Source organism: Scomber scombrus, chromosome 16 (assembly GCF_963691925.1).
Source record: "Scomber scombrus chromosome 16, fScoSco1.1, whole genome shotgun sequence".
In the NCBI taxonomy this organism is placed as follows: Eukaryota; Metazoa; Chordata; class Actinopteri; order Scombriformes; family Scombridae; genus Scomber; species Scomber scombrus.
In genome coordinates, this window is record NC_084985.1 from 1165558 (window position 1) to 1185557 (window position 20000).

The window sequence follows — 20000 nt, forward strand, 5'->3', positions numbered from 1 at the left end:
TATAAAACTGATGTTTGTTTCAGGGTGTCATCAGTCTGTTTCTGGGGGGGGGTTGTTATTTGGATTTATAGGGATATATTATATTAATCTTTTATATGAACAGATTTTAACAATAAAATCAACATTTCCTTAAAAAACCAATGAAATAAACAATAATTAAATGAGTAAAAAATAGAAATTATAAGAAAATTTAGTGTAAAAGGTAGTTAATTTTAATTTATCAAACATGAAAACCTTTTATTAGTTAAACACATACACTGTATATAAGAAATGGACGTAACATCCGTGACGTCACCCATTGGTTTGTGGACTGCTGCTCGGAGGCCAATAGTATCGGATCTGAGCAGCGCCATCTTGAAAATTTCAGGTGCATGCTGGGAAAAATAAAAACAGGGATTCTACTTATATGGGCATCAGGAGGAGCATGAGGCGCCCTCCTGAACCTGTGAACCAATCAACCTGTCAATCACCACGTAGCCACGCCCTAATGCATACCCTGCTTTATCGTCACATATAAAATCAGGGAGGCCAAAATGTCCCAAATGAACATCATACTGCATTGAAGAAGGCTTTAAACTAGCGATTGAGACCATAAACACATTTTGAAAACGTTTACTGAGGTTAGAAATCAAGTGAGAAGTTGGTGAATTCTCCATTGACTTGTATAGAGACGGAAGTCCTTTTGACACCAAAAAGGTCGCCCCCTGGTGGCCTTTTGATAGAATGCAGTTTTAAGTTACTTCCGCGTTGGCTTTATTTCAGAGGACCAGAACTCCCCGCCTGGTCTCCATCACAGATAGTACCTGGTACCTGGTACTTTTTTAACCGGCCTCTGATTGGTCAGAGAGTCACTGGATGAGCCGTCCCACACAAGAATCAAACCCGGCATTTTTAACCCTCCTGTTGTCCTCAAGTCAAGGACTTTCCTTCTTTCCTCCCTCCCTCCTTCCTCCTGTCCTTCCTTGGCCTGAGGACAACAGGAGGGTTAATGGAAAAAGCCCCTTATTAGTATAATAGGCTCTTATTTGTGACACGTCCACAAAATCACACTGAAGTCCAGAAGAAGTTTTACTGAAGTTTATTGAATGAAATAAATCAAAAGGGACTGACAAGCAGCTGTTCCACAAATATATTAAAAACCTGATGTGGCCCCGACTGTGAGACTAAAGTGGTGATGATGACGGTCAACAGAAAATATCGTAGCTGTACTAACTCCCTTTGTCCAAAAACTCCCGCCGCCACCTGAGTGAACAGGTAAAATAAGGGGAAACCACACACGTGTCAATCAATGCACGTGATGCAATACGTGCAGCTCAAGCTAATATAAACACAAGCAGAAACATATTTAGGCTCCTTCACTCTGTAAAGGTTTGATGTGTTTGGTCTCTGTTGCTTTTGTCTGATGTGTAATCAGACTGATTGATCTCAGCTGCTGATGATCTTATAAACCAGCAGCTGAGATTGATGGTTGCTTCATTGATCCGGTTCCTCTCTCTCTGTGCTTCATCAGGACTCTCTGGATCCAGAATCTAAAGTTGGTAAAACAGATATTTGTTTTTATTCACTCTAAATTTCTCCTGATTCTTTAAGTTTTTATGGATTCATGTAGACTCAGAGTCCATGGAGCAGCTGTTCTGGAGCTTTTGACCAACTACCTGAAGGGTTGAAAGCTCCAGAACAGCTGCTCCATGAACCTGATGTTCACTGTCTCTGTTCTCTGCAGGATCATGTCTGCTGTTAAATCCGGTGCTGGTCTTCGGAGTCTGCTGCTGACTCCAGACCGGATCCCGCGCTTCACCATCCCGTCTCCCAGTTCCCGCCTCTTCCCCTCTCCGCGGCTCCACCGGGGCTCCGCAGACCGGACCCGGCTGCTGTCCGAACCTGATGATGACAGTCCATCCGGGAGTCCTGAGACCCGGCTCAGCCCCGCGGCCTCGCCCCGGTACCCGTCCCGGTTCCTGCTCCGCCTGGCACCGCGGGTCAGAGCTCCGGTAGAGAACGCGGACACCGACCTGACGACACGCGCGGCCATGTCACTGCCGCACGTGGGGAAGGTGACCACGTGCTACGGGTTCCGTGCTGTACTGGCCGCGAGCCCGTGCACGCGCCGGAGAGAGTCGCTGTTTCACCAGAACAAACCGGTAACGGTGACCGTCACAGAGCCGGATCAGCAGGACTCGGACCTACCGGACCCTGCAGACCCCATCCCACCTGGCTCCGGGGCCCGCAGGTCCCGGATCCCTCGGGCCGTTAAAGCTCTCGGTGTGCAGATGATGAAGGAGCTGAAGAAACCTGCTGCGACTCTGAAGGCGCTCAGTCCCGCCAAGAGGAGGACAGACACCTGCTGACGTCACGGACAGACACCTGCTGACGTCACGGACAGAACTACTCTTAACTATTAAACAGTTTTAATATATTTTTGATAATAAAATTTTTAAAATGTGCTACACGTGTTTCAGGATCTAATTTGAATCTCCCGCCATAATAACACATGACGTCATCCACAGCAGTGGCGGGTAAAGAGCGGGAACACCTGGATGGGCCTTTTATTAAAGTCTCACTCTCGATATGTCTTCAATAGACACTTTTAATGGCCTCCGATAAATACAAACTGCAGTGGAAACTTCTAACGCTTGATTATCCTCGTGCTTAAAATTAAGGTTAATAACGGATTTAATTCTACCAATATATTCATTAAATGAGCAAACATAAAGCAATACATAACAGGGGGGATCTCATGCTGGTTTATTTAAATGCACCAGTAGATATTATTTTATAAACATGTTTATACTCAAACTTTTACAGTTCATTGTATTTAAAACAAATTATATCTGAACCAGTGAGTCAGGTTAATGGTTAATTATCCGGTAATGATTTAACTGGACTGTATATTAACTCAGACTGGGTTCATTTAGTCTGAGTTTCAATAAAACCTTTTTAAAAGAACCAAACTTTATGTATTTAATACTCTGTGTAGCTGTGTGCTCACTGTCCTCAAGTTAGTGAATCTCTTATTCTTCAGATCAGTGTTCATACTGTGTGTCTGCCACAGCTCAATAAAAGCTGCTCTCTGTGGCTTCAACATCAGCTGCTGTCAGTTTGGTCTGTAAACACTGAAACATCACACAAGCCCCAACTTCATATGTAGATAAAATATTAAATGATTCAGGTTTGATTGCATTACTCTCAAATCGTACATGCTACTAATTGGTCATAGACTTACATTTTAGAAATACACATTTTAGGTCCTCTAACTTAAAATACTAAGAGTAATTGTGAAAAGCATTTGATATTACAAATTATTTTAAGTTAAATAAACTTAGTATTTAGTGTATTGAACTTAAAACAACATTTCTAGCCCTTGAAGCATTAAACTTGAATTCACTCAAGTTTTCAGGACACATTACTTACATTTTTTAGGGCAACCGGTTTCCACAAATTCTTAAAGTAAATTCAACTTATCCAGTGTGTCTGAACTAGTGTCTGAAATACTTCTGATCAACACACTGAATCAGCAGGTTTATGTTTTATTTTTGTGTAGAGCATTAACGGCTCATCAATAGTCTATTCTCATTATCTGCAGACACAGCAGTCTCAGTGTGGACTCACATTATTATCTTTATAGGAAGTTAGTGTTCAGATTCATGGTTTGGTTAAATTAATACAAAAAAATGAAGTGATGACGTCATTAGCTCAGTCTAAACACACAGTGGCACAAAATACCTATCTGTTTTAACCCTGTTTATATATTTATACAGTCTTATTCTTATATTATCTTATGTTTTATTTATCTTAGTTGATGTGGACCTGCAGAAGTGTCCATAAATACAGTTTCATTCATTACAGTTATAGTTAATTAGTATGTACTTGTGTTATTTTAACTATAATTTAAATTAAAAGCACAACAACGTTCCCGCCGCAGACCTGTCACGTCACAGCGAGGTCGTGACGCAACCCCCCGGAAATGTAGTTTTTCTGAGGCGGAAGTTTGTCGCTGTTGTGGCGGGTAAGTCTGTTGCTGCTTTAACGGAGCTTCTAACGGGGAAAGCTTTATTAAACTCACCGGTACCGGTACCAAGCTGGTAGTGTAGAACCGGAGTGTTGCTGACCGACACCGGGGACAGATGCAACCGGGAGGATACCGGCTGTCTGCTCCGGTTCATAATGCTAACCGGAGCTAGCTGGTAGCATGCTAACCGATAACTGTAGTCTGAGCTGCCGGTGAACAGCTAACAGAAGCTAACTGAAGCTAACTGATGCTGATGCTAACTGAAACTAATGTTAACTGAATCTAACAGAAGCTAATTGAAGCTAACCGAAGCTAAGTGCTAACTGACAGCTGACTGACGCACCGGACACTTACCGGGTGAATATCACGTTAATCCCCCAATTTCGACGTTTTAAAACAAATTCAGACTGAGACTGAATGTTTGAAATATTGTTATAAATCATTTTCATAACGTGAATATTGTTTCTGGCTTTAAAAAACATCTAATTATTGAGCTTTAATTTCACTTATCTCAACTGTTACCATGACTACCAAACATCAGCGAACTTTATTTCACTAAATAACTGAAAGTAATCAGATTACAGCTGCGGCAATAAACAGATTAAAGAGGTGATTAAATGCAGTGATGTGTGTAAATGTGTCAGTGATAGTTGTGGATGATAAGAGATAAATTAACTACTTCATTTATTATTATTATTATTATTATTATTATTTAATGTAGCAGTTTAATAATGACTGAAGAAGCACTGAGAAATAACCCAAATTAAGCTATAAATATTCACGTTTTCTGTAATAGTTTTATTTATCTGAGATTTATTTTATATTTATTAGTTTATCGTGTTTGCAGACATGAGGCAAAGATCCTGTAGATGTTCACTAGTCCTCTGTAAAACATTATTTTAATGTTTTCAGCTTGAAATGTTTTCAGCTAGAGTTTTTATCTTCATGTTTGTTGTATTTTACCTGAGATAAGACATCAGAGCAGAGATGATGGCTGAGGTAAATATGTGACTTTAAATCCATTTTAAACAACCAGAAAGAAACTCTGAAAGTATTAAAATTAAGATAAAATAATAAAATGTTTTAAATAACACAGAGCAATGATATTTAATGTGATATACTGTCAGATATATACAGTGTTGGGGAACGTTACTTTAAAAGTAACTAATTACATTACAGCATTACCTTCTGAGAAAAGTAACTGGTTAGAGGACTGAAGTGTTACTGAAAATTAAAACCCCTTCGAAATTCCTCACACATGTAGTTTTAGTCCAGACCTTTAAATATAATGACTGATCCATCATCTGTAAATCTTTACACTAATAGCAGGAATGACTCACACAATGTCCCATTTACAGTCTTTTATTGGACTAAAGCTGCTTCTCAAACATACAAGTTATAAACTGCATCCAGGCTTTTAAACACATCTCCATCACTGCAACAGACCAACACACAGAACTTACATGTTACTGTTCCTGCTCTTATTTCCTCCCACTCATATTTACAGCTAGTGAATTCTGTCCCTTCTAAGCTGCCGTACAGGACGAGTTGGTTTGACTGTTCCTTCTTTCCTTCCCTCCTTCCTTCTGTCCTTCTTTCCATCCATCTATACTTCCTTCCTTCCTTCCTTCCTTCCTTCCTTCCTTCCATCTATCCTTCCTTTCATCTATCCTTCCATCTTTCCTTCCTTCCTTCTGTCCTTCCCTCCTTCCTCTGTTTCTTCCATCTTTCCTTCCTTCCTTCTTCCCTTTCTCCCTTCTGTCCTTCCTTCCTTCATTCCTTCCTTCCTTCTGTCCTTCCCTCCTTCCTCTCTTTCTTCCATCTTTCCTTCCTTCTTTCTTCCCTGTCTTCCTTCCCTCCTTCCTCTCTTTCTTCCACCCTTCCTTCCTTCCTTCCTCCTGTCCTTCCCTCCTTCCTCTCTTTCTTCCATCTTTCCTTCCATCCTTTTTCCCTTTCTTCCTTCTGTCCTTCCTTCCATCTTGCCTCCCTTCCCTTCCTTCCTTCCTTCCTTCTTTATAATGTAAGATCATGCCAAACTAGTTGATATGGTGTTTTATTGAGAATTTTGTGTTTTTAAGCAAGTTGAATTATTTGGTACAAAGTTTTTATGGTTACACCACTTAGACATTTTAACTATAATCCTCTAATATATTTTCTCCACTTCATTAAACATGTTAATTATGAATCTTTAACTCTTTGTTTCAGAGGTCATGCTTCTCCACAATGAACTCGGTCCGCAAACGCCTCAAACTTGCCAGATCGCAAACTGTTGCCCCCGGCGACCCTGGGACCCGGAATGTCCGAACGCCACGTTGCAGCCCCCACGCCGTCTCCCATGATGCTTTGCTGCTGCCCCCACCTGCAGCTCCTGCAGGAAGTGGAGGAGAGGACGAGGAAGAGGAGGAGGAGGGTTACCTGCTGGTGGCGGAAGATACTACTGACTCCAGCCTCATCATCACCATGGGTAACACACACACACACACACACACACACACACACACACTGTAACACACACACATACACACACACACTCTCAGAGGACAGTCAAGTGGAGCTGAGTGTGTGTTTGTCTTTCAGAGGACAGTCAGGTGGAGCTGAAGGCGGCGAGGAAGAGAGCGGTGAGGAAGAGGAAGAGGAAGCTGACTGAGGAAGAGAAGGAGCAGAGGGGCGGGGCCTCAGAGAGCGAGGAGGAGGCGGGGGTCGATGTGGAGATTGACAGGCAGCTGGACCACTCACTGGAGACCAAGTCCAAACAGCACAACCTGACCACCGTCAACGTGAAGAACATCATCCATGTGAGTCGCACCTGTACCCAGCATGCATTTCACATCATTTAATATACTGGTAACATTTTATTACAGTAATGCCGATAGTAAATAAAATATGAATCAACTCGTCCTCTGTCTTACAGGAAGTCATCACCAACGAACACGTGGTGGCCATGATGAAAGCTGCCATCAACGAGACCGAAGCCGTCCCGCCGTTTGTGAGTGTCTTTGTGTCGCTGTCCAATCAGGGCAGAGGGGCGGGGCTCTGTGATGTCACTGTCTGAATACACTTGCAGCTTCACGAACGTGTTTTTTCTTTTCTTCAGGAGCCGAAAATGACTCGATCTAAGTTCAAAGAGGTCGTGGAGAAAGGAGTGGTGAGACATTATCAACTTAACTCATTGTCAACTTATTCATAACAAACAAGCTTTAACTGCTCAAACTTGTATTAATTTAAATGCTAATCAGCCTTCATTTCTTTACACAAACACATTCATTAAAAGAATAAATCTTACAGGCTTACAGACCCCTAAAAATAAAACAGGTGGATTTTTTTCTCCCCGTCACAAACAACGCTGAGCATTTCCTTTACCATCATGTTAGCAATGAGAGACGTAACGTTAGTTTTCTCTCTGAGACTTTTGTTCCAGATGTTGACGTACTAGTTTGGTGATTAGCGTCAGGTCCGTCTCCCTTAGCAACCGTCACAGCAGACAGCAGCTTTTTGTCCATGTGAAGCCACCATAGCTCAACTCTGCTCCACATATTTCACACCTGACAACATTATCCTTTACTTTCTGGAAGCTTTTAAACCACGCTGGAATTTTGTGTGTCTTCGTCTGCATCATGTTCCCTCCAGTCAGCTAGCTAGCAGGATAACTTACTACAATCATGTTCCCTCCAGTCAGCTAGCTAGCAGGATAACTTACTACCATCATGTTCCCTCCAGTCAGCTAGCTAGCAGGATAACTTACTACCATCACGTTCCCTCCAGTCAGCTAGCTAGCAGGATAACTTACTACCATCATGTTCCCTCCAGTCAGCTAACTAGCAGGATAACTTACTACCATCATGTTCCCTCCAGTCAGCTAACTAGCAGGATAACTTACTACCATCATGTTCCCTCCAGTCAGCTAGCTAGCAGGATAACTTACTACCATCATGTTCCCTCCAGTCAGCTAGCTAGCAGGATAACTTACTACAATCATGTTCCCTCCAGTCAGCTAGCTAGCAGGATAACTTACTACCATCATGTTCCCTCCAGTCAGCTAGCTAGCAGGATAACTTACTACCATCACGTTCCCTCCAGTCAGCTAGCTAGCAGGATAACTTACTACCATCATGTTCCCTCCAGTCAGCTAACTAGCAGGATAACTTACTACCATCATGTTCCCTCCAGTCAGCTAGCTAGCAGGATAACTTACTACCATCATGTTCCCTCCAGTCAGCTAGCTAGCAGGATAACTTACTACCATCATGTTCCCTCCAGTCAGCTAGCTAGCAGGATAACTTACTACCATCATGTTCCCTCCAGTCAGCCAGCTAGCAGGATAACTTACTACCATCATGTTCAACCAGTCAGCTAGCTAGCAGGATAACTTACTACCATCATGTTCAACCAGTCAGCTAGCTAGCAGGATAACTTACTACCATCATGTTCCCTCCAGTCAGCTAGCTAGCAGGATAACTTACTACTGAGTCAGAGTAGCCGAGGGCAGCAGTAAACATTCACTCTGTGTTTCAGGTTCTACTTCAACACAAGAAGCTTAGAGCTCCTCCTAGTGGCTGAAAGTAGCTGTTAATGAACCCGAATACCAGACTACACAGCTCAGTGACTCGAAGTTAAAAAAAACCTAAAACATCCACAGCACAAAGGTCGAAGTTAGACCACGAGAACAATTATTCGGTTATTCGGTTTTAATGACACATCCGTAGCCTCTCTCTGTCTTTTATCTCATCTTGTATATTTCCTGTCAGGTGATTCCAGCTTGGAACATTTCTCCCATCAAGAAAGCCAGCGACATCAACAAGGTAAAAGTTCCCTCAGTTTAAACTTTTTAAATTAAGTTTAAGCCTTTTTTTAAAAGCATTTTGTGTGTGTTTCAGTTTTAAACATGTTCAATCGTTGGACACTAAAGTGAGAAACATGTAATTTAAGATGTGGGACACAGTTAGAAACATCATTAACTTTCTTCTGTCTGTGTCTCTTCAGGCTCCTCAGTTTGTCGACATCCATCTGGCTGAGGAAGACTCCTCCGATGAAGAGTACCGTCCCGATGAGGAAGAGGAGGACGAGACAGCTGAAGATGTGAGGCTCTGCTCTGATTGGCTGCCTTAAGGTTTCAGTCTGATGATTTACTGGATTATTTATTGATGGGTTTGTTGTAGACGTTCCAGGAGAGCGACATGGAGGGCTCGGCGTCGTCTCCCCGAGGAAGTCGACTGAACAGAGTGGACGAGGACAGCTGCAGCCCCTGGCAGGTACATGTAGTATAAAATAAGGAGTTCATAAAACAGGAAACTGAACCCCTTCTTTGGGCAGAAGGAACTGAAGATGATTGGTAGTAAGAATATTAAACTTTGTTCTTAGCTTTTGTCCTGAATGTCCGTCTCTGTACAGAAGCTCTAAAGATCGTCAAATCATAGTCACATGACCACACATTGTTGTATCCATTGACATAAAGATCGTCTCTTCCCTCTCAGACTTCTCGCAGCAGATCCAGGCGTTTGAGGGCAGGATCTGCCTCAATGGGCCCTCCTCCACCTCCCAAAGCCTTGCCTCCCCGAGCAGTACCTGACAGCACCTTCCTGGAGAAGCTTCATGCTGTCGAGGAGGAGCTGGCTGTGTGTATGGATCCCTACCAGGTACCACTGAAATACACAACAACAACTCACACCGGACTAGGTGTTAAAACATGTTAGTAGGTCTGATATTAGGACCAATTGTTAAACCTTTAGGACCAGTCGTTAAACCTTTAGGACCAGTCGTTAGACCTTTAGGACCAGTCGTTAGACCTTTAGGACCAGTCGTTAAACCTTTAGGACCAGTCGTTAAACCTTTAGGACCAGTTGTTAGACCTTTACGACCAGTCGTTAAACCTTTAGGACCAGTCGTTTAACCTTTAGGACCAGTTGTTAGACCTTTAGGACCAGTCGTTAAACCTTTAGGACCAGTCGTTTAACCTTTAGGACCAGTCGTTAAACCTTTAGGACCAGTTGTTAAACCTTAAGGACCAGTTGTTAAACCTTTAGGACCAGTTGTTAGACCTTTAGGACCAGTCGTTAAACCTTTAGGACCAGTTGTTAAACCTTTAGGACCAGTTGTTAAACCTTAAGGACCAGTTGTTAAACCTTTAGGACCAGATGTTAGACCTTTAGGACCAGATGTTAGACCTTTAGGACCAGTTGTTAAACCTTTAGGACCAGTTGTTAAACCTTTAGGACCAGATGTTAAACCTTAAGGACCAGTTGTTAAACCTTTAGGACCAGATGTTAGACCTTTAGGACCAGATGTTAGACCTTTAGGACCAGTCGGTAGACCTTTAGGACCAGTTGTTAAACCTTTAGGACCAGATGTTAGACCTTTAGGACCAGTCGGTAGACCTTTAGGACCAGTTGTTAAACCTTTAGGACCAGTTGTTAAACCTTTAGGACCAGATGTTAGACCTTTAGGACCAGTCGGTAGACCTTTAGGACCAGTTGTTAAACCTTTAGGACCAGATGTTAGACCTTTAGGACCAGTCGGTAGACCTTTAGGACCAGTTGTTAAACCTTTAGGACCAGTTGTTAGACCTTTAGGACCAGTTGTTAAACCTTTAGGACCAGTTGTTAGACCTTTAGGACCAGTTGTTAAACCTTTAGGACCAGTTGTTAAACCTTTAGGACCAGTTGTTAGACCTTTAGGACCAGTCGTTAAACCTTTAGGACCAGTTGTTAAACCTTGAGGACCAGTCGTTAGACCTTGAGGACCAGTCGTTAAACCTTTAGGACCAGTCGTTAGACCTTGAGGACCAGTCGTTAAACCTTTAGGACCAGTCGTTAGACCTTGAGGACCAGTCGGTAGACCTTGAGGACCAGTCGTTAAACCTTTAGGACCAGTCGTTAGACCTTTAGGACCAGTCGTTAAACCTTTAGGACCAGTCGTTAGACCTTTAGGACCAGTTGTTAAACCTTATGGACCAGTTGTCGGAGCTGTACATCTTTGTGATAAATGAACAGTTGATTAAAGGTTTTATATCCTCAGTTTAGTAAATGTGTCTTCTGTCTCTGAGGGACTGGAAGTGAAGCAGAACTGGAATCAGAACCAGGCCGCGTCGCAGGGCGAGGCCGGTCAGATGGCGTACCGAACACGGTCGAAGCGTACTCTACGCGACGTCCCGTTGGGCCAACTGGAGGCGGAGCTCCAAGCTCCTGACATCACACCTGACATGTATGACTCCAGCTCCGCCCTCGAGGACAGGGAGTGGACTGATTGGCTTAGAGGCCTGATGACCACCGAGATGGAAAACGAAGGTGTGACTGGGCAGAGTGTGTGTGTGCTTGTGTGCTTGTGTATTTGTGTGTGTATGTGTGTGTTTCATGCAGTGTCTCTCTATCTCATTCTCTTTCAGAGGAGTGCGATGATGAAGATGATCCAGAGTACAACTTCCTGGCTGAAATCGATGAACCGGACAAGGAGGATTACCGTGACGACAAGGCTGTCCGCATCACCAGTCAGTACAGACACACACACACACACACACACACACACACAGACACACATACACACACACACAGGATAAGAAATCTCTGAATAAGTAATCTGAGTTTCAGCTCTGATGATCTTTGTCCTGCAGAGAAGGAGGTGAACGAACTGATGGAGGAGCTCTTTGAGACGGTGAGACATATACATGTGTTTGTATCCAGGAAATAGTCTGGTCCCGGTAAAGATCTTATAACTATAGTTCATTGCAGTGGTGCTTAAACGTTTTCATGTCAGGCCTCAAACATTCAAGTTGTTATAACTTTGATTCTCTGACTTTTCATTTAGCGCCACCATGTGGTCAAAATGTCGTCAATATCTTTATTTCCATTTTTGGATTTGGATTTGTCTCGATTGACTTTGTTTTGTTTTTCTTGATCTTTTAATAGTATAAAAACACGTTTAAAAAGGCAGAAAGTATGTCTTTGTTTTTCTTTTGATCTGATGATTGATTATATTTTTATAATGTTTCTATGTTTAAACTGTGACTCTCATACTTCAACGGTGACATTGTTTTCTCTTCTCATGGCACCATCATTCTTAATAAAAACATATTTTTCAGGACGTCAAACAGGCCGCAGCTGCTCTCGTTGTGTTTTAATGTCAGTTTTATGTGTTTTTAGTTAAAAGAGGATCTCGCAGGACAGGAAGTGGATGATGAAGGCCACGAAGAAGAGGAGGAGACGCAGGAGGAAACAAGCACTATGCAGACAAACACCTCTCAGGATCAACACACCATGTATGTAACACACACACACACACACACACACACACACACACACACACACACACACACCACTCAGGATCAGCACACCATGTATGTAACACACACACACACACCACACATGCTCCTCTCACATTGACTCTTTGGTTTGATCACAGACGATTGGATGACGATGACGACGAGGCGGAGGACGGACCAATCACAGAGCTGCGTACAGTGAAGCAGCAGCTGGCTTTGATCAGGAACAGACAGCAGACACACACACTCAGTAACACACACACACGCTGTCCTGAGCCGTACACACTGACACTGGACAAACTGCAGAAGAAGAGACTGCAGCAGCAGCTCCAGCAGGTACACACACACACACACACACACACACACACACACTCACACACACTCACTGTAGACACACAGTGGTGGGGACAGGCGGGGAGTTCTGGTCCTCTGAAATGAGGCCAACGCAGAAGTAACTTAAAACTGCATTCTATCAAAAGGCCACCAGGGGGCGACCGTTTTGGTGTCAAAAGGACTTCCGTCTCTATACAAGTCAATGGAGAATTCACCAACTTCTCACTTGATTTCTAACCTCAGTAAACGTTTTCAAAATGTGTTTATGGTCTCAATCGCTAGTTTAAAGCCTTCTTCAATGCAGTATGATGTTCATTTGGGACATTTTGGCCTCCCTGATTTTATATGTGACCATAAAGCAGGGTATGCATTAGGGCGTGGCTACGTGGTGATTGACAGGTTGATTGGTTCACAGGTTCAGGAGGGCGCCTCATGCTCCTCCTGATGCCACTATAAGTAGAATCCATGTTTTTATTTTTCTTATATCTTAAAATCTTGATATATCGCGCAGACCTGTCCCCAAAGTTGCTCTACTTTTAGAAAGTAAGTGGGGTTTTTTGGGGGGTAACTGCTAGAAGAACTGAGTTTGAAATGTGTAAAAGCTTTTTGTTCTTTTCTTGTTTTACAGTCAGCAGAAACACAATCTGATTACACTACCTTTCTTTCTTTCTTTCTTTCTTTCTTTCTTTCTTTCTTTCTTTCTTTCTTTCTTTCTTTCTTTCTTTCTTTCTTTCTTTCAGCACGTCCAGCTGATGGTTCAGATTCACCTGTTGAGTTCACCTGTAGTCAAACTGCACAGTGAAGCTGAGACCACCCGACAGTTCCTGGTAACACACACAAACACACACACACACACACACACACACACACACACACACACACACACAAAGTAGTAAGATGGATGATGTCAGATTTTAGTGTACTATTATTTACAGGAGTACGGAAGCCTTTTAGGACATATCTGTAAAATCATATTTTAACTGCCTGCTCCTCTCTGATTGGGTCGAGCCTCCTGCGTTGCTATGACAACCCGTCTCTCTCTCTGTGTCTCCGTCAGTTTGAGTTGGACCTGTTGGCTCAGAGAGGCGAGCTGCTGATGTCACCGGTTGTTCCAGGTTTCTGCAGCTCCTTCAGAGCCTCCAACCTGCAGGGGGCGCTGCAGCTGCTGGAGGAGCTGCGACAGGCTCCCATCACCTACCTGCCTCACAAACCCACACCTGACTCCCGCGGACACAGTGAGTCCGCCTGCTGCTAGGAATCATGGGAGATCTGCGTAGTTCGGTCCTCTTAAAGGAAAAAGTCCAAAAACTGAAAACACATTTGTGTATTAGAACTTTTACTGTAATACTGCATACTACATCACTCATACTACTTGTGTACTTGTACACAGTGCGGTGTTTCCCTGTCATGCCGTCTGAACTCGCCTGGTTGTTTGCTACTCGTCCAGTCTTCCTCTACCCGGAGCTGCTTCCCTCTGTGAGCCTCGACCCGGCTCTCTACTGCCCCCGCAGGACGGCCGCGTTCACTGCAGCTGAAGACTGGTAACACACTCATGTTGGTCTTTGTACAGTCATGAGGGCAACAGTTGTTATAATGCATTCCCATTAATCCTTATGTGTGTGTGTGTGTGTCTCTCTGTGTGTGTGTGTGTGTGTGTGTGTGTGTGTGTGTGTGTGTTTATGTGTGTGTGTGTGTGTGTAGCCTGCTGGTTCTGGGTCTCAGGAACATGGAGGGGTCATGTGATCCAACCAAGATGGTGTCTCAGTTCTTACTGAGGAAGACTCTGGTTCAGGTCCGACGGAGAATCCTGCAGTGCTGCAGACCCGGTTCCCCCGACAACATCGTCAAGGTAACACACACACACAGTGGAGTCTCTGATTTGTTGCGTGTCATGCTCGTCTCTCTTCGCTTGTTTCCTGTCTGCGTTTCTACTATCAGCTGTCCATTGGAAGAAATGCACATAAATGTGTTTAGTAGGTGCAATTAGGGATGAGCCCATTTTATCGTGGTCGACTAGTCGGTGGGTTTAACCGACGAATAAATAATGCATCAAAAATAACTTTCAATATTCATAACAAACAAGCTTTAACTGCACAAACTTCTATTAATTTAAATGATAATCAGCTTTCATTTCTTTACAGAAACACATTAATTAAATGAAATATAACAGATGGATTTTTTTCTCCCCGTCATAAACAACTCTGTTAGCAATGAGAGACGTAACGTTAGCTTTCTCTGACACTAGTTTGGTGATTAGCGTCAGGTCCGTCTCCCTTAGCAACCGTCACAGCAGACAGCAGCTTTATGTCCCCCCCTAGTTAAACTGTTTAATTCATTAGAAGGTTAAATTCACAACAAACATCCTGAATCCTGCAGGCTGTCGTTGTGAGGATTCTCCACTCTTCCTAAACCCTGAACTGCTGATTCAAATGTGTGTGTGTGTGTTTATGTGTGTGTGTGTGTGTGTGCAGGCGTTCAGGTATCAGCGTGTGTTGCGGTCGATGCCGGTGGCGTGCGGTGGTGTGGATGCAGCAGAGCGGCGCCCTCCAGTGGAGAGAGAGGAGAAGGTCATGCCTATGTGGCTCGTGGTGAGAGTTAAAGACATCAGATCAATACCTGTGATCAGAAACAGCTGATTCAGTCATTACAGTACAAACCTCTCTGACTCTGATGTCATCGTCTCTCCTCTCAGCGGAGTCTTCCTGTTATCTCTCCGACCATCAAACACTTCAACGGCCCGTCTGGCTCCGCCCCCCCGCCCCCCTCCAGGTGTGGTCGAGCCCGTCAGAGTCACCTGACCTTCCTCCGCTCCTCTTCTTCCTCCTCCTCCTGCAGCTTCTCCCCCGGGACGCGTTATCCCCCCCGCCTCCCCGCCAACCTCGACTTCCGCCGCATCGGCTTCGTCCTGCTGCAGCCGCCCCTCCCCTCCTCCTCCTGCCCCCCGCCTTCTCTCAACCCCCCCCACCTTCATCACCTCCTCCTGAAGACTGAGGCTGACATCACCAACTCCGCGGTCTCCAAGGAAACCAGAGAGCGAATCAGACGCCACTATCAGACCCTCGCCGGCCTGAGGAGGAGACGACCCGCTCCTCCTCCTCCTCCTCCTCCTCCCACCCTGAACAGAGGAGCGAGGAGTGATGAAGATGAAGCACTGACTCCTCCTCCTCCTCCTCCTGAAGGCCCCGCCCCCTCTGAGGCGGGCGATGATGTCATCAGTGCGGAGGGAGGAGGAGAGGGAGACAACGCCGTTGAAGAAGAGGAGGAGGAAGAGGGCGACGTCCTGCTGGCTCTGTCCGAATCCTCATCCGACGACGACGACCTCCCCGACCCCGAGGAGGCGGAGCCAGACGGCGAACAGGAAGTGACTCTGGCGCCAAAGAGAAGAGAAGAAGAAGATGATGATGGAGGGATGTCCTCAGATGAGTCCGTCCTGCTGCAGGTGTGTTTGTGTGTGTGTGTGTGTGTGTTTTTGTGTGTGTGTGTGTGTTTCTAATATGTGTGTGTGTGTGTGTGTTTCTAATATGTGTGTGTGTGTGTGTGTGTGTAGGAGAAGCTGTCCACAGAGGGAACTGATGATGAAGATGATCAGAAGGAGGACGCAGCGTTTGCTCAGGATTATCTGCTCAGAGTAAGAAGCTGCTGTGACGGTTACCGTGGAGACGGGCGCTGATGGTTGTCAGTCCCGTCACCTGAGGAAAATAAACCAATCAGTGATGTCAGATTAAAATAGTTTTTTTGTAAAAATTAAAATGTATTAAAAAGTCTAAATGTAATAAAGCTGCGTCCTGATTGGTCCACAGAAGTGCTGACCTAGACGATGATGTCTGTCTGTTCTTCCTGTTTCCTGCTCAGGTGTGTGATGCAGTGCAGGTGTGTCCGGGTCGAGCTGAGCAGCTGCTGCAGCTGTTGGAGGAGTTTTCGGCGGCGGGGCCCCTGGAGGCCCCTGAGGGTCTGTACAGCAGGCTGGGCAGCGTCCTGCGGCCCTGGCCTCAGCTGCTCCGAGACTTCGCCGCCTTCCTGAACAGAGAACAGGCTGAGAGCTGCGGCCTGGTGGGTGACATCACTCTGACACCACTCTGACATCACTCTAACATCACTGTGACATCACTCTAACTTCACTGTGACATCACTGTGACTTCACTCTGATATGATGACATCATTCTGACGTCACTGGGACATTACTCTGACATTACCGCGACATCACTCTGACATCACTGACATCATGCTGACATCACTCTGACATCATGGTGACATCACGCTGACATCATGCTGACATCACTCTGACATCACTCTGACATCACTGACGTCACTCTGACATCATGCTGACATCACTCTGACATCATGCTGACATCACTCTGACATCACTGACGTCACTCTGGTACCAACCTGAACTCTTCTTCTGTGGTGTTTCTCCTGCAGCTGTTGGAGCAGCAGATATTTGAACACAGTCGGCGGTTTCTACGCCGACTGGGGCGGAGCCTGGGAGAAAGCTCCGCCCTCTACCAGCAGGTGGTGTCGGTGCTGCAGGGAAGCTCCGCCCCCCCACCTGAGCACATGGAGCAGGTAACACACACACTCTCACACAGACACACACACACACACACAGACAGACCCACTCACTGATCATCTCTCTTTCAGATCTCGTCGCTCCTCCATCATCACACCGACCTGCAGAAGGAATTCCTGGAGTTTCTCAAGCTGCTTCACGCCCAGTCGTCTCCAACAGCAACCAGCTCGTCTCCCACGGTGACCAGCTCGTCTCCCACAGCGACCAGCTCGTCTCCGACGGCGACCAGCTCGTCTCCCACGGCGACCATCTCGTCTCCCACGGCGACCATCTCGTCTCCCATCGGCACTATGTCGTCTCCCATGGCAACCAGTTCTCCCATGGCAACCAGCTCTCCCATGGCAACCGCCTCGGAGACCACAGAGACGGACCGTGTTTCCCAGAATCCTCCTGACCGAACCAGGAAGACGTCTGAGGAGAGCGAGACAGGAAGTGACGAACAGGAAGAGGAGACAGGAAGTGACGAACAGGAAGAGGAGGAGGAGCGAGCAGTTTGTGCCAAAAACGTATCGATGAGTTCCAGCGGAGAGAAAGTCGTCATCTGGACCCGGTCAGAACTTTTATTATTTAACAGTTTCCTGCACATGCTCAGTAGAGTTTACTGCTCGGCCCACAGACTTTACATTGTGATGAAAGTTTTAGACCTGAGTCCATGTGGTTAAGTTTAAATTTAAAGAGGTTAAAATGTGAAAATGTTTTTTGCTGTTTCAGAGAGGCGGATCGAGCCATCCTGACCGCCTGTCAGCAGCGAGGAGCCAACAGGAAGACGTTCAGACACGTCTCCGCTCAGCTGGGCAACAAGACCGCCCAACAGGTGAGGGGGGGGGGTGGCGCTGACATCACTCTCCTTCTTCTTCTTCTTCTTCTTCTTCTTCTTTGCATATTAACACGTAGTGTGTCTCCTGCAGGTGAGCCTTCGCTTTCACGACCTGATGAATCTGTTTCACTCCGCCTCCCAAAAAAAATCCACTTCCTGTCCGTCTCCGCCTCCGCCTCCGTCTGAACGCCAGCAGCCAATCAGCAGCAGGCGTGTAGCGGCGCCGGACTGAACTGAACTGCGACAGCCAATCACAGACGAGACTTCTTATTTATGCCGATGATGATGTGATGAAGATTGAAGCTGCGTGACATTTCAGTTACAGACGACGGGGTGAAAGGTCGTCACTGTGGAGGTCGCAGAACGTTCCTCGGTTCTCTAACTGCTGTTAGAACGTGTTCAAGACGTTCTGATGAAGGGTTTAAAGGTTTAATCACTAAAAAAAGTTTGTGGTGGACACATCTGGAGCAGGAGAGCAACATCTGTAAAGGTTTGAACACTGCAGCTCCCAATGCAGGTACATTTTCTTCCCAATGCAGGTAGATTTACTTCCCAATGCAGGTAGATTTGGGAGCTGCAGTGTGTGAACTTTTTTCTTCTCATTGGCTGATCAATAAATCAGCTGATTCTGCTTCTAAAACATGAAGATATTGATCAGATTTCACACTGAACTGATCGTTCTAAAGGTCAGCTGGAGATGATTGATTGGCGACTTTAACATTGAAGGTTTTTAAAGCTTCGAACACGACGAAGCAGCAGAGTTAAAACTTCAGAGGTGTGTTAGGTGAAGGTTGTGCAGATGTTCTGTGAAGGTTTTTATACATGTTTGTTTATTCATATTGAATATTGAACGCATGAAAGTCGATTTGTTTGCTTCAATAAAACATTTTTACATGTTTTTCAAACTGTTTTCATTGATTGTTGATGTTAATAATCCTGATTTAATGATTCTGAGGAAGTGACAAAGAGCCAGAATAAGACGCGTAAGAAAGAAATTAACAATACAAAGTAAAATAGAAATAAAATAGACATAATTAGATATCTGCTTCACTCCCTGAACTGACTGTCAGATGTTTGTTTACTTTCATCTCTCCTGGTTGGTTCGTTTAAATAATCTTTAGTTAAATAAAATATAATATAAAGATCTAAAGTAGATAAAACTATCAGCTAAACTATTATTTAATTTGTTGAAGCTTCACAAACATTTTAAGAGATGTTTTATAAGTGTCAGTATTATTTATAATCCATCCCATAATGTATAAAATATTGTCATTATGACTTCTCTACAATCTTTAAAAAAAATTTGATTAATTGCCTCTAATTTCTCTGTGGTGCAAACATTAAATTAAACATTAAATAAAATAAAACAGAATAAATAATATATATTTCACATCATGAAAATCTGAAGCCAATGATGACATCATACGATCACAAAGCAGATTAAACGTTTTATTTATTTAAGTTATGTTTTTGTTTTGTAGTTTTTAAATCAGGTGTAAAATCCGGCTCGATATTTAAAACATTTGTGAGTTTTTAACCTAAAATAAACTTTATAAATTAGACCAGCAGCTAATAAAACGCGATATAACGGCAGGTGCTGCTGTGTGATTGACAGGTCAGTGGACCAATGAGGTGGTTACATCACATCTCCTCTATCTGCTCTGGACCAATCACAGCGCTGCTTTCCGGCGTTTTTCCTCTTTATGTCCCGCCTTTCAACTGACAGCTGTGACGTCAAGTTACCTTAAGGTACCGGAAATAGAACGATTTACCCTTAAGAATAAAATCGGAAAGCGTCACCGTTCATCAGCAGAGGGTCACGTGGTGTATCAGCTGTGAGCAGAAGACATAGCTATAAATAATATTAAATGTTTTAAAATAAAATGCGTGTTTTTAACAGTTTAATGAACATTTGCTACGTGTAAAGCTTTTATTGTGGAGGGTAGGCCCGGAAGTGTGTGTATCTGCGCGTGCGCGGACAGTGCTCGCAGTGAGGGTCTCAGCTGTTCTTCTTCTCTTCTTC

The 20000-nt window shown here is 44.4% G+C and overlaps 1 protein-coding gene across 1 annotated transcript; it reads left to right on the forward strand.

Annotated features, from left to right (window-relative positions):
* Positions 1–4027: 4027 nt before the first annotated feature.
* Positions 4028–18870, forward strand: gon4la (gon-4 like a). Its single transcript, XM_062435856.1, has 26 exons — positions 4028–4366; positions 6215–6473; positions 6587–6804; positions 6921–6995; positions 7104–7154; positions 8755–8808; positions 8990–9085; positions 9166–9258; positions 9481–9642; positions 11049–11289; positions 11388–11489; positions 11613–11653; positions 12142–12257; positions 12401–12596; positions 13334–13420; positions 13651–13828; positions 13984–14134; positions 14295–14442; positions 15065–15181; positions 15286–16032; positions 16141–16221; positions 16446–16643; positions 17013–17156; positions 17232–17710; positions 17872–17974; positions 18069–18870. The coding sequence occupies exons 2-26, from the start codon at positions 6233–6235 to the stop codon at positions 18207–18209; spliced, it is 4260 nt and encodes a 1419-aa protein (XP_062291840.1). The 5' UTR covers positions 4028–4366; positions 6215–6232; the 3' UTR covers positions 18210–18870.
* Positions 18871–20000: the final 1130 nt, after the last annotated feature.

Bases quoted from the DNA above. Each gene is read 5' to 3' on its own strand.
- gon4la (XM_062435856.1), top strand. From the start codon at position 6,233: ATGAACTCGGTCCGCAAACGCCTCAAACTTGCCAGATCGCAAACTGTT. The intron at 6,996-7,103 runs GTGAGTGTCTTT...TCTTTTCTTCAG, and splicing joins CCGAAGCCGTCCCGCCGTTT to GAGCCGAAAATGACTCGATC. The intron at 9,086-9,165 runs GTGAGGCTCTGC...GGTTTGTTGTAG, and splicing joins AGGACGAGACAGCTGAAGAT to ACGTTCCAGGAGAGCGACAT.